The sequence below is a fragment of the Rhipicephalus sanguineus genome, chromosome 2 (genome assembly GCF_013339695.2).
Source record: "Rhipicephalus sanguineus isolate Rsan-2018 chromosome 2, BIME_Rsan_1.4, whole genome shotgun sequence".
Lineage (NCBI taxonomy): Eukaryota > Metazoa > Arthropoda > Arachnida > Ixodida > Ixodidae > Rhipicephalus > Rhipicephalus sanguineus.
Window position 1 is genome coordinate 12727838 of NC_051177.1, and position 13902 is coordinate 12741739.

The 13902-nt window shown below is 44.2% G+C and overlaps 1 protein-coding gene across 1 annotated transcript in view; it reads left to right on the forward strand.

Moving 5' to 3' along the window:
- LOC119382421 (multidrug resistance-associated protein 1) overlaps positions 1-13902 on the forward strand; it is a 351316-nt gene that overhangs the window by 286453 nt on the left and 50961 nt on the right. Inside the window, exon 27 of the mRNA XM_037650116.2 lies at positions 6366-6512. Within this exon, the coding sequence (XP_037506044.1) occupies positions 6366-6512 (147 nt within the window). The remainder of the gene's footprint in view (positions 1-6365; positions 6513-13902) is intronic.

Sequence of the window (13902 nt, forward strand, 5' to 3'; positions counted from 1 at the left end):
TTAAAGAAAGCCTTGGAGTTGCAAAAGGTGTAAGAGTAGTCCGTACTTTGCTGCATACAAGTATTTGTAGGCAATATTTCTCTTTTTTTTAAGAGACACAGTTTGGGTGTGTCACACTCACTTGTAGTTTAGGCCTTTGGCCATGTGCGCAGCATGGTTGAGAAGAATATAACTCCGCCTTCCATAACCGATTGTATCACTCGTGTTTTTTTTTGATCGATTCAAAGTTACAAGTAAATTATTCTTAGTGAAGCGAGGCAGGCCAAAAGGCTCTTTTGCAATGGAAAGAGACTTTTCCTCGATGTGTAAAAGCTGGACAGCTTTTGTAGGCATTGTGCATCGGCAATGGCGAGATAAAAAATAGCAAACAGAGCGAAGTGTAAAAGTGAAGAATAAAGCAGGGGTGGTGTAGCTGTGCCAGCTGTGCCAAAGTCGCAATATTCCCTGAAATTGAGCCACGCTGCTCCAAGACACAGAAACCGACTATCCGCTTATTTGTTTGTTTGGTATTTTTTTTGTTTTTTTTGCCAGCTTTAGCAGAAGCTAACAAGTGTATACATAACTGTGATTCTGCTTTGTGCATGGTTTCGGATGGAACGTTCTGGATAAAACTGGAGCTAGGCAAAGTACGCCTAACGTTTGACTGCGCCACGCTCACTTTTATGATGATACATATGGTCCCGCATTCCGAGCTTGCCAGGCAGCTGGCGGCTCGATGCATGCACATACATCGCACTGGTGGCGCCAGGAATGTTGAGAATTTGCCCAGGGGAGTGGATTGCCATGGCTGGACACACTGTGCCACCTCCGCGAAACAGTCTGCTTCTTAACCCCTTCAGGCACGAATAATGATGCACTGTCTGCTAATGCGTCAAATTCACATAGCATGATTCCAAGGCACTCAATATTACATTCCAACAAAGAGAATGAAGGAATGTGTTGTTTTTTGTGAGTTTAAGCAGTTGATCTTAGTTTGCATGTAATTAAACATCTAATTATTCCGCAATCAGACAGCTTCAATTCTTGCATAAAAAGAATCAAATATTAGGCCCAAAATGCATGCCCAGTTGTTTGGTTGTATTCGTTTTGACCAAAGAAAAATAAAGCTCTTGACGTTGGTTCTGGAACGCAGCACGTATCGTCGTACATGGTAGTGTCTCCAGCAAAGTGGTCCTCTGCAGCACTACGAAACACAATGAAGTTAAATGACCGCTAGTTGTCCACTCAGGAAGCCCGCACAAGTGTGCATGATGTGCCTCCATAGTTGATGTGTACAATCGTACACAGCCCCGCTGAAGGGGTTAATCTAGCTCTCTGAAGTTCGTGCACTAGCAAGCGTGTGAGGCTAGATCATGTCGCGTTACTGCCGTGCCGGCAAACGATTTACTAACCGTGCTCAGCGCAGGCTCTTCCGAAAGAACTGCGTGCATTACTGTGAAGACAATAAGCATTATTTGTAATTAACAACAACAGCTGCTGAATCATACACGAAAAAAATGCTCATTGGACAGCTGGAAAAGCTCCCAAACAAGTGTGTTTTGATAGCTGAGTGTTCCATGCACAGTAGTTCGCTGGGAGCAGGTCACATGCTAGCTGGCTGCGTGATGCAATCACCCCAATGTTTTCTCCATGGTTTTACATTTAGAAGACTCCGTTAGCCTGGTGACATTCCCTCTGCTACTTTTCTGTGCCCGCTGTTTGGTAACGTGCGAAAAATGGGAAGGCACTGATGTTAAAACGAAATATTCATGCAGTATTTTTTTCCTTCTCTATGTTATCAAAGACCCATTTAAAACCCAGTTCCACGAAGTGAAATCTGAGGAAAGAGCGGAGCTGTGACTCTCGGTGTTTTGTTTCTGTATTTTGGTGTTGTATTTGTGTTATGCTGTGGTGGTGTTGTTTCTATTTAACTGCGGTTCTTGCGCTATGGTGAGCTTCTTTTCCTTTGCTGTTTTCTTTGGGCTTCCTTCTCTCGAACCTTGGGGTTGGTGGCTTCCCTCCACTGGCGCTTGGCTTGCGCTTCCTGCTCTCAAAGCTAAGGTTTTGCTCGAGCTGTGCAGAGTCTATTGCCCTCCCCGCTCTCTGATTGGTCCTCCCCTCCCCCAGCATGCTAGTCATGTGACCTGCATGGCGCTCTGATGCCTTCCTCTCCCCTCCCCTCCTGGTCGCGTGACCTGGCTCTGCTCCTGGGTGATGCAGAAGGTCGACCAAGAGCAGCTCCACTGTTCTGTACGCCATGGTTCCTCCAGTTCACTTTTTTTCAGCATGCAACCTTACCATGTGGACAACTCTTGACATAGAACATTGTTAGGTTGAAGGCCTTATATGCCTCTTGAGAAGGGTCATGTGGCAGATATCCGGCGTGCAGTGCAAAAACCACGTGTATAACAACAAACCAATGACGTGCATTCGGTCACTTCACCCTTGCGGAGTTCACCTGACCTCAAAAAAAAAAAAAGTGGTGACGTTCACGTGACTCGGCCTAAGTCACACGACCATTCATGGATCGAGATTTGCATTCACTTGGCGTTCGCTTGAATAAAAAAAAGTAAACAAATCACACTCTTAAATCTTGCTTCATCTTTGCAAAAGCGTGAAACCGAGGTGATAAAAAGAGAAACAAGACGCCACAGACGTAATGGATAGCTTCCACAGAGCGGCGCTGGTCGCTTAGAGAGCATAAAAAAGCAGCATTCACATTATTCACCTTAGTGATGCATAGGGGAGCGGCAGCCATACAAATGCGAGTGAAAGTATGACCGTGCATATATGTGATGATAAAGTGAATATAAATGTAGTGAATTAATTAGTGAAAGGCATGAAATAATGAAAGTTTACTTGTGGAAATCCATTATATCATCATTATGAAAGTGAACTGAATACTGCATAATTAGTGAAAGTAAATTAGTGAGTGCTGGATGTCAGTATTAATTGCATGGTAAAATAGCCACACCCCCCCATGGCTTTCTCCTTCGAGTCTTCTTAGACGAATGCACACAGGACCCAGTGAGTTTTTGTCCTAGCTATAGTAAAATAGTTTCTTAAAGGGGCCCTCGAACACTTTTGAAAGACCTGTCTCTTACTTGTGGGTCGCATGGACTATGGCTGGGGATAATTTTAACATAGGTCAGAGCACTTATATCAATAGATTTAATATTTTAATCACACAATGAAGTCACTGCATCGCTGCCGACCACATTAACGCATAGTGGTGCTCACCAAAACCACTGTAGGCGGAAAGGACAGCTAAAAGTGCAGGCCCGTGATTGGATAAAGGTAACGTTAAATGTGATTGGGTTTTGTTTCTCTTTTGTGTTCTTTTCCATTGAACGCCAAATAGACACCATAACAACAACAACAACAACAAAAAAAAGAAAGATCAGGACAACTCGGGGGTGGAAATGCTGCGCCATTTGTGCCACACTGCGCCAATACTGCTCCCAAGCAGTATTGGTGCCTATGGTGCCAGTCTATGGTGCCTTCTTGTGCCATTGTCATCCACGACGTAGCGCACCCATGCGAGATCGCCTGGCACGCTCTCCGTTACATTGTTGACGACATGAGAAAAGTTAGTTTCACCGCAAGGACGAAGCAATGAATTTGATAACAAGAAATTTTAATGTTACTTGAAGTAAGGCTGGCTCTTTTGGATTCGATCTCCCGTGACTCTACAAAAGGCTGGTGTAAGAGTACACGGCCGCTCCATGGAGCGAAGCGGTTTTTGTGTTGCCTGTTGTCTCAACGCAAAGTAAACGGGCCATTTGCTGATGTCTGCCGAAATGGTGTGCGCACCAGCACTTGAAACCACGCTGTCAAAGTAAAGTTGGCCGTTGCTGCTCGAGCGACATTCCCTTCTCCCCTTCCCAGGCTCCCTTCATGGTCTCTGCTTGAGGAGCAATTGACGGCAGGCCTTGTACGCGGACGCATGTCATCGCATGCGCCCTCTGTGCAACAGTCTCGATGGCCGGCTCGTCTCTGCTTCAGCTGTGCTCGTCCCTAGCGCTTGTGTGCTTTTACTCGCACGTAGAACATGTGGGGCGAGGTTATCAGTTTGGAATTTATACCGAAAATGACGGTGACGGCAAAAACCCACTGAGAGTGTCCATGTAATTGCTTTGATAATAAAAGTGCACATTTCAGTTCTCTCGTCTTCTCATTTGTACGTGTGAGCAGTTTTGTTTTGTCAATGTAAACATTCAAAACTGAATTCCTCTAAAGTGTAGTCAGGTTTAGCTATGCATCGCACTGCTTATCTCTATTTTCCTCTCGCTTCCCATGTCAGCTGTGGTGCTGTAATGACGGGAGCATGAGCTTTTTAACTTTTTTTTTTTTTCATGGTGTCTCATTCGGTTGAGAATGAAGGTAAGCTTTTCTCTAGTCCTCAATTGTTATTCATGTCAGCTGCGGTGTTTTGTTAACATGAATGTTTTTTATTCGTTTGAAGTCTAGTCAAGTGTAGCTATCCAAAGCATTGCTTTTGTTTTCTCTGAGTGATTGCTGTAAGCTGAGATGTTTTAATGATGGGAACATATATATGTATATATCTTAATTTGTGGTAACTGTGGTGGTTCATCAGTATTGAATGTTTAGTAAAAACCATTGGAATTTTTAGTGTTTACCGAAAATAAATACTTAAATTAACAGTGATGTTTGACCCTAGAAATCTGCTCTAAAACTAACTTGCATTGCTCCAAAACACACCTTTTGATGCTCCAAAGCTGCTCCAAAACAGCATCATTTCTGCTCCCTGAGCTGCTCCAAAAGACTGAAGCCCGCTTATACCCCTGCGACAACTACAAAACGCGATGGAGGCACTAGCTGCTGTTTCAGCCCTGGCTTTTTGCTTGCGCAGGTTGGATGTCCGTATGAAAAGCTTCTCTCGTTTCCCTTCTCTTGTTGCCTTTGTACCTTCCTGAGTAACCTCGTTTCGTACAGTATTCAAGAGGAGGACATTCTTCACCTCAGCGCATTGTTATTGTTTCACCCTTTTTTTTTAGGTGCTGGGTATGCGGTGCGACATTGTTTGTTACGGTGATAGCAACAACTGTTACTGTGGTAACAGCGTGATCGCTGCGCTTGATGGAACAGGCAACAGTGGTGCGCAGGCTTCCTCGATGTAGGTGCTTTCAGTTCATTCCATTGGCGAACTGCAGTTGGGAGGGAAATGTGGTCAAGGTTGAGTTGAAGACACACATTTTTTTTCTTTGTATTTTGAATTTTTTAGGCTGAATAATTTCGGACTGCATGCTCCTGTCACTGCCATTTTTGTTGCAATAATCTGTAAATCTTTCAGCCTATGCAACCCGTAAGTAAAAAAATGGGGGCTTGAATAGTGTTAGGGGGCCCTTTTAACGGTATTTTTCTGTGGTACCCTGTAATTGAAAGAATTCTCTCTCTATTTTTATTAGCTGCTCCAAGACGCTATTTTTTCGGCTCCAAAAAGTTGTCCAAAAGCCATCTGAGCTGTCCCACACCTGATAAAGCTAAACAAGATAGTACTACTGGCATATTGCTAGTCGTGGACTATGCGCGTGGACGCCCAACGAAGAGCTGTTTCCGCTCGAGCTCAGAGCTGAACCGGTCAACGCTGCAACCATCGTATATCATTTATATAGTCTACAGAACAAGCGTCTCATCATTCATGTATCAATGTGCAACGAGAAGCCAGACCTCATTTTTGTAGTTTGTAATATGTAAGTCACTGTCAGCAAGTTCCAAGAGTGGCTTTGTTTTTGAGAAAGTAAATTTGTATGTACATTGAAACACAGCATTATAGCACTTGAATATTTCCTAGAACAAGTTGCACACCTTTTTGCAATTTGTGCTTGATGTACTCTTTGTTGTAGAAACAGAGTGGCACAAGGGGAGGATAGGGACAGAGGGGGCTGACAAGCTATGTTCATGGCCTTGAGGCTCATCTTGGCTCACTGTTGGTGCGCTCATGAGAGTGCCAGTGCAGCACAAGAATGCCAATGGCCATATTCGATCCTTTCTTGAGAGAAGAGTGACTGAGCTCTCTTCGAAATGTAATTGTAAATTCTTTGCTGCGCGCAGTGACATAATATTTGGCTCACACGTTGACAGGAACCGCGACTACCAGTTCGTAGTGCTTTGTGATCATTTTCAAAAAGCGTTGCAGGGTTCCTTTAAGTCGAATTGCAGAGGGGCGCTCGACTTGCTCTAAAAAGAAAATTTCCAGGACATAAAAGTGGCAGGAATGCTGGGAGCACCATTATGAAGGTGCTTGACTGCACATAAATTAGTTGCCATCTTCAAAACCGAGCCACTTTTAAAACATGACACCTTGGCCTGCTTAGTGTACCCTGAGTGAATGCATAGAGGAAAAAGATATGTTACATATGCAGGCTCCATGGAGAAATGCAGACACCCAGCCTGATGCTGACTGGCCAGCCAGAGGGAACATTGCCTACTCAAACTACAGTGCAGCCTACAGGGACAATCTTGAGCTTGTTCTCAAGGGAATAAACATCAAAGTCTGGGATGGTCAGAAGGTGAATCTTCTTATACCATTTTTGGGGCAGGCTGCTCTCTCTTTAAGTTCTTGACCGATTTTGATGAAACTTGCTGAGATTAGGTGCGTACATTTGTGTGCTGGTTCAATATGTTCAATTATTTCTCTTGCACAATATGTAATTTTTAAAATATTAAACATTGCACATGCTGTTTTGGGAGCATGTGTGTTGCCTAAACTAGGAGAATTGCTAAGTATTTCGGCATATCACAATATTCTGGAATGAGAATTGTATGCATGAAAGAATAGCTGTCCTAAGCCAACTTGAACAAAAGTTATGGTATATGTTGAACATTTGTGAGAGAATTTAGTCAGGCTGGGGTATACATGTCTACAGACGCACACACACACAGATATACATATATATATATATATATATATATATATATATATATATATATATATATATATATATATATATATATATATATATATATATATATATATATACTCATCGTTGCACTCGTCTCCTGATCCTGTTGTTATTCATAGTGTCGTGTCGTTGCCTGATCCTCGTTGCCTGATCCTATTATTCACAGTGTCGTGTCCTGTCTGTTGCTCCCGATGAATGGCACGTTTGATTGTGTTGCACCTGTTTTGCGCTCGATGTGCGGCATAGTTGCACCTGTTTTACGCTCTATGTGCGGCATCGTTGCACCTGCGGCACCTGTTCCTATTGTTATTCACAGTGTCGTGCGCCCATCACCTGTCTGTTGCTCTCGAAGTGTAGCACGTTTGACTGTGTTGTACATGTTATTCACCTGTTGCATTGTTATTGTGCACCACAATGTGTAGCCACACACTTATAAATAGTGTCTGTCATGGGCAGTACATTCATTCTGACGAAGGCTGGCCCACCAGCCCGAAACATTAATAAAACTACATTTCGTACGCGAGTCCTTCTTTTCACCCATATATATATATATATATATATATATATATATATATATATATATATATATATATATGTATATATATATACAGGTCCCACGTAACTTGAGCCAAGACTTTAAAAATGAAAGGCACTTCAGAGGCAAATTAGACCAAGCGTATACTACTCGCACTAGCCTATAGATACTCAGGCTATTTTTTATTTTCCCCTAAACTAATTAGTTAATTATTTTTAATTACTTAACTTTTTAATTATTCGCCGAAAACCTAAAATATGAATACTGAGCTGTAGAGCACTTTTAGAAACCACGGACCGAATTGTTTCCTGTACGATACGTCTCGCGGTGTTATTTTTTCCGCGTTGTAAAGAAAGCCCGCGAAATTTGAAAAGAGACCACGTGACGGACCGCGAGCGCACTGCTATAGTGCTGCTCTCAAGCGTGCAACCGGTGAACGAGGTCGCCTGCGGCTGCCAAGGGCAAGTGACGGGGTGCTTTGAAAGTGGCCGATGTTTGGGCGTCCGTCTTTCGTTGAATGACGGTGCAAATGCACGCTGCTGGCCGAGCGCTGCCGAGATAAGCGTCCAAGACGGATAAATAAAATAAGAAAATAGCTTTATTGTCTCTTTTGAACTTGAGATGCGTAAAAGGAGGCGACGACATGAAGCTAGTCACGGGTGGCGGTGGGTGGCGAACGGCATCAGGAGAATTTTTTTTCAGTGATCGGTGCTCGTAAAATTAAGTCGAGATTACAAAACATGTGCAAAGAGGTCGCCATCTGCTGCAATACAACTGTGGCATCTCTTTATCAGATTTTCCGTGACGTTTTTGACCATGGTTTCGGGAATGGAGATGCAAAGTTGTATTATTTTTTTAGATTACCTGATGTTGTGGTTGGTGCCTGGTATACCTGACTCTTGACGTACCCCCAAAGAAAAAAATCAAGGGGGTTTAAATCTGGAGACCTTGCTAGCCAAGCAATAGGCCCGTGCCGCCCTATCCACTGCTGCAGGAAAACTTCATCCAGCCAATTGCACGCTTTGCTGCTTCCGTGCGCAGGAGCTACATCATGCTGATACCGGATATCTTTAATCCTAGCCAGTGGAACTTCGCACAGAAAATTTTAAAGTGGTCCATCCATGATAGCGTTGACATCTCGTTTGCCTCTAAGTGTTCTGTCGAAGAAGACAGTACCACCGTAAATACCACACCACACATTGAAAGACCACAGATATTGGTGACGCGCCTGCTAAACCCAGTGAGGGTTCTTGTCACTCCAATAGTGAGCATTGTGGATGTTCACTTGAGCATTGCGCGAGAAGTTAGCTTCGTTGGTCCAAAGTACCTTGTTAACGAAGCCTGGGTCTTCTGTCTTAATTAGGATCCAGTTTGCAAAGTCTCTGCGATTCTGGAAGTCGCGATCGAGGCTCCAATCCTTGGTGAAGCTGCACGTGGTAGGGATGAAGCTGTCTCTTCTTTATTAGATGCGAAGTATCTTATGGCGGGGTTCAATCCGGTGGTGGTGGTGGTGGTGGTGGTGGTGTGCGGCGTGACCACCCTTACTGCGCATGCGCATACCCTCTCCACTCCCCCTCCACCATCTCCCCTCTCCACTTTCCCTCTCCACTCTCCATATCCCCCTCTCCCCTCCTCCTGTGCCCTCCCCCTCTCCACTTTCCCTCCCCTTTCCCCTCCCCTTTTCACTCTTCCCCTGAAACGCGGGCTAGACATGCCGAAATTCTCTCCTGCGCAACGCCGTGATGAGCACCAGCGCATGCGTGTCCCCTCCCCCTCTCTCTCCTCTCCTATGCTGCCCCCCTCTCGCACGTCTGTCGACCGCGTTCCCCGTTCGCCCTGTGAGAATCAACGGCCAGGCTAGAAGACAAGACGTGCGTAGCGTTCCTCTTTGCGTTCCGCGACGCGAGGTCGGTAGCATGCCCAACGAACGCCAACGGAACGCAATCGTGCAAATGCTCCGGCTTCGCATCGCCTCATGGTCCCCTTTAGCGGGAAATGGTGTAATTTTTATTCTCCACACCGAAGATTTCGAGACACCAGCTTCAGCACCCACACTACGGACACTTGCCTGGGGGTCTGCAGAAAACTCGGACAGGATATCCCTCTCCACTTCCTTGCCCAAAACTGAAGATTCATGCCGTTTCGTGGTAAATGTCCCATTCTCTTTCAGCGTGTCACAAGTACGCCCAGTGGACATTGAGCTTGGCCGCGTACCTGGATGCAAGCGTTGAATCAGCTTAACTGCCTGCCTTCTGTGTCCGCTTGATGCACCTAGGGCCAGAACCATACCAGCTCGTTGTTCATTCGAGTACGGCACGTCAGCTGCTTACACAGATTTAAACAATCTAACATTGCTGTCCAGAACACGGAGGGTTACGTGTGTCTGAGGAGCACCTGAACAAAGACAACTCATCAGGAATGGTTCGCACGACGCAGACGCCTTGTGGGGTCTCTTTTTCTTCAAACTGCGAAATTGCAGCGGCCGTCGAGGGCTTTCATCGTTCTGTCGCGTTTTGCTCTTTCTGCATGAATCAGAATCAAAGTGTTGTTTTTTTTCCTCGCAGTCGTAACCGCTTTATCACCACGGTAGCGCTCGGCCAGCACCGTGCATTTGCACCGTCATTCAACGAAAGACGGACGCCCAAACATCGGCCACTTTCAAAGCACCCCGTCGCTTCCCCGTGGCAGCCGCAGGCGACCTCGTTCACCGGTTGCCCGCTTGAGAGCAGCACTATAGCAGTGCGCTCGCGGTCCGTCACGTGGCCTCTTTTCAAATTTTGCGGGCTTTCTTTACAACGCGGAAAAAATAACACCGCAAGACGTATCGTACAGGAAACAATTCAGTCCGTGGTTTCTAAAAGTGCTCTACAGCTCATGTTTTGGGTTTTCAGCCAATATTTAAAAAGTTAAGTAATTAAAAATAATTACCTAATTAGTTTAAGGGAAAATAAAAAATTGCCTGAGTATCTATAGCATAGTGCGAGTATTATACATTTGGTCCAATTTGCCTCTGAAGTGCCTTTCATTTTTAAAGTCTTGGCTCAAGTTATGTGGGACAACCTATATATATATATATATATATATATATATATATATATATATATATATATATATATATATATAGTGAAAAACTTCGTACTACAATATAAGAAACAAAACAAATATTTATTTTACCCTGACAGTTTCGGTTTATGTTTATGACAGTTTTATGTTTTTTTTTTTTTTTTTTTGAAAGTATCGTCTGGCCCCCAAACTGAGTGGGCGGCCCTTGTGCAGCGGGTTCGGCCATGGCCGTTTCATTTCACTTACATCTTTTGAAGAAGGCTGGTCCTCCAGCCGAAACTGTCAGGGTAAAATAAATATTTGTTTTGTTTCTTATATTGTAGTACGAAGTTTTTCACAATTTTTATTTAGCCAGAAGAAGTTCTCTTTATCCATATATATATATATACACACACACACACAAACACACACATACACACACTTTTAAAACATGACACCTTGACCTGCTAAGTGTACCCTGAGTGAATGCATAGAGAAAAACGGTATGATACATATGCAGGCTCCATAGAGAATGCAGACACGAAGCCTATATACATATACATACATATATACACACTCAAACCTCATTATAACGAAGTTGCATCTTACATGAAAATAACTTTGTTATATCCGAAAATTTGTTATAAACGTATATTCCTGACACAGTATGTATTGCAAGACTATTCTTCATTTACTTCGTTATAACGGATATTTCGTTATATCTGTGTTCAATATATCGAGGTTTCAGTGTATATGTATATATATTAGGGGTGTGCGAATATTCGAAATTTCGAATATTTTTCGAATAGTGTTTGCTATTCGATTCGATTCGCACTGAAATTTTACTATTCGAACTATTCGAATTTCCCAAAGACAAATGCAGTCAACGTCCGGTTGAAAGTGACCCCTTCAGATTTTCAATATGCTTCACCTCATAACACTCTCGTATTGCGGCAAAGCCGCCTTTCAAGCTCCGTTACGGTCGAACTTAGCGAAGAGACAAAGTCCAGTTGGAAGTGGTCCCTAGATTTTCAATATGCTTCACCTCATCACACCCCCGTATTGCGGCAAAGCTGCCTTTCAAAGTCCGTTACGGTTGAACTTAGCCAAGAGACAGTCAACGTCCGTTTGGAAGTGGTCCCTAGATTTTCAATGTGCTTCACCTCCTCACAACCCCGTATTGCGGCAAAGCTGCCTTTCAAGCTCCGCTACGGTCGCAAATGTATTAACTAAAGAAAACGCTGGTTCCAATATGGAGATGAAAGATGTGGCAGAGTTGGGGGCTCAATTAATACTGTTTTGGACCTGACATTTGGGCAGGAAGTCTGAAAAATCGGGACGCCGAAGCTTTTTAGCATCCAAAATTTCAGATGTTCTTATATATCGACGTCTACGAGGCAGATTTGGAACTCCGGATTTGAAGGGAGCACACCCTTGTCTGCCACATCAGTCGGCCTTCCACAGAAGTTGAAAGAGAAGGAGAGGCTGAGGAAATGGCATCTCTGCCTATCACGTGTAAAGTGTTGTCGGAAACACTTTGGTTGCACCAAATCATGTACATAAATATAATTCGGCCTCTACATTGCCTCATTCTTGATAAGAAAGACAACTATGAAATATGACCCCACCAGCGCTTCATCAACCTAGCGAAAAGAAACACTTTCATGTTGCTATCTCACAAGAACATACTTAGGGATTCTCTGCAACTTTTTCTGTAATTTCACTTCGAATTATTCGAAAAATGTTTGAGAAGTATTCGAAAATTATTCGAAATTATTCTATTTGATTCGCACTCAATCTTTATTATTCGAATTCGCTTCACACCCAAAATTTTGCTATTCGCACAGCTCTAATATATATATATATATATATATATATACACACACGCGTGCGGTCACACACGTGGTCTTCTGAAATGGCTACACCTACATGTCAATGCATTCTTCTGTGCACTTGAGCAAGTCCTTGTGAGGAAGGTTGAGGGCTTTTTCGATAGATATAAAGGACCTCTATGACTCCCTTCCTCACAAGGACTTGCTAAGGAGCATTGATAACTGCATTGACATGTTTGGAGTGCTGCCATTTCAGAACACTGCGTGTGTGACTTCTAAAAGAATTTTTAGGCCTCTTTATCATTCTACCTTACGTCAATGTTCGTAGAATGAAACGAGAAGATATACCGTATTTACTTGAATCTAAGCAGATGTTTCTTTTTTCTGAAAAAGCTATGTGCGAAAGTGGGGGGGGGGAGGGGGGTTGGCTTAGGTTTGAGTACCATGATTTGACCAAAGCCGCCACCTACTTAAAGGCTCGGCCGCGCTAGCAGCATGGCGGCTCACCATGCGCCGATTTCAGGCTACCGTATGCAGACGGCTCTGCATGCGCGTCCGAGGCTCATTTTTGCGACATCCTACGGGAGCTGCATGGTGACGAGGTCACTCAGGCTCACTGGCAGAGTGGTGGTTCCCATGGCTACTCAGGCCGACTGCGTCATCTGCTTCGTACTGTCCATTGTTCCGAAACCTCGTAGTCCCACATTCATGCAGCAGGGTCGTCAAGCTGGCGAGATTTCAAGCCGGCAAAGTTGGGCAAAGGTGGATCGGGTCACGTGATTATGGCACCGGCGAATGCCACACACCTTGACACCCTCTCTCCTCCTGTCGCGTGACACAGAGGTGGCAGAGGCGCAAGCAGCCCGAGCTCGGAGTTGGTCAGTTTTCTGAAAGCGATCGTGCAGTGTAGTCATGCCGCGAAACACTCGCGAAACACTTTCACCAACTGTGCTTCAGAAGCAATGGCCTGCGTTCGGCTTGCATTCGAGGTAAGCTTTTTCTTTTTTTTTTCTGGCCTTGCAAATTTCGGGGTTCGGCCTGCAGTCGAGGACGGCCTAGATTCGAGTAAATGCGGTGCATTCAAAAAGAAGGTGTCTCAATCGGATCATCCATAGCTTCTTTTCTGAGTGACCTGCTGTTAGAAAAATTGGATAGGGCATTGAATGAACGGCTTAGCAAATTATTCGTCATAAGAACTTTCAGATATGTACATGATTATGCAGTGTGATTCAAAGATGTTTCATCCTCAAGTCGTGCAGGTTTTAGAAACTCTTTGCGAGTGCCTCAGTCCACCCGTGGTGACTCACAAGATGCTGGTAAAGGACAACATCCGCTTCCTAGATCTTAGGATTTCCTTCTCAGAGGACTGCACGTGCTGGCATTATGAGCCCCGTTCCCAGAACCTATCTTTCTGTTCAATTGGCTTATAGTAAATTAGTAAAGAAAGCTATTGTACAAATTTCTCAAACTCCTTGGAGAGGTCCTGCCAACACGTCTCGGAAGCTAGTCTCCTGGATCAGTCGAAACGTCTAGAAGAAGCAGCCATGCCCTTTGCTTGTTTCTGTAGTTGAGGCAATGCTCAGAAAAG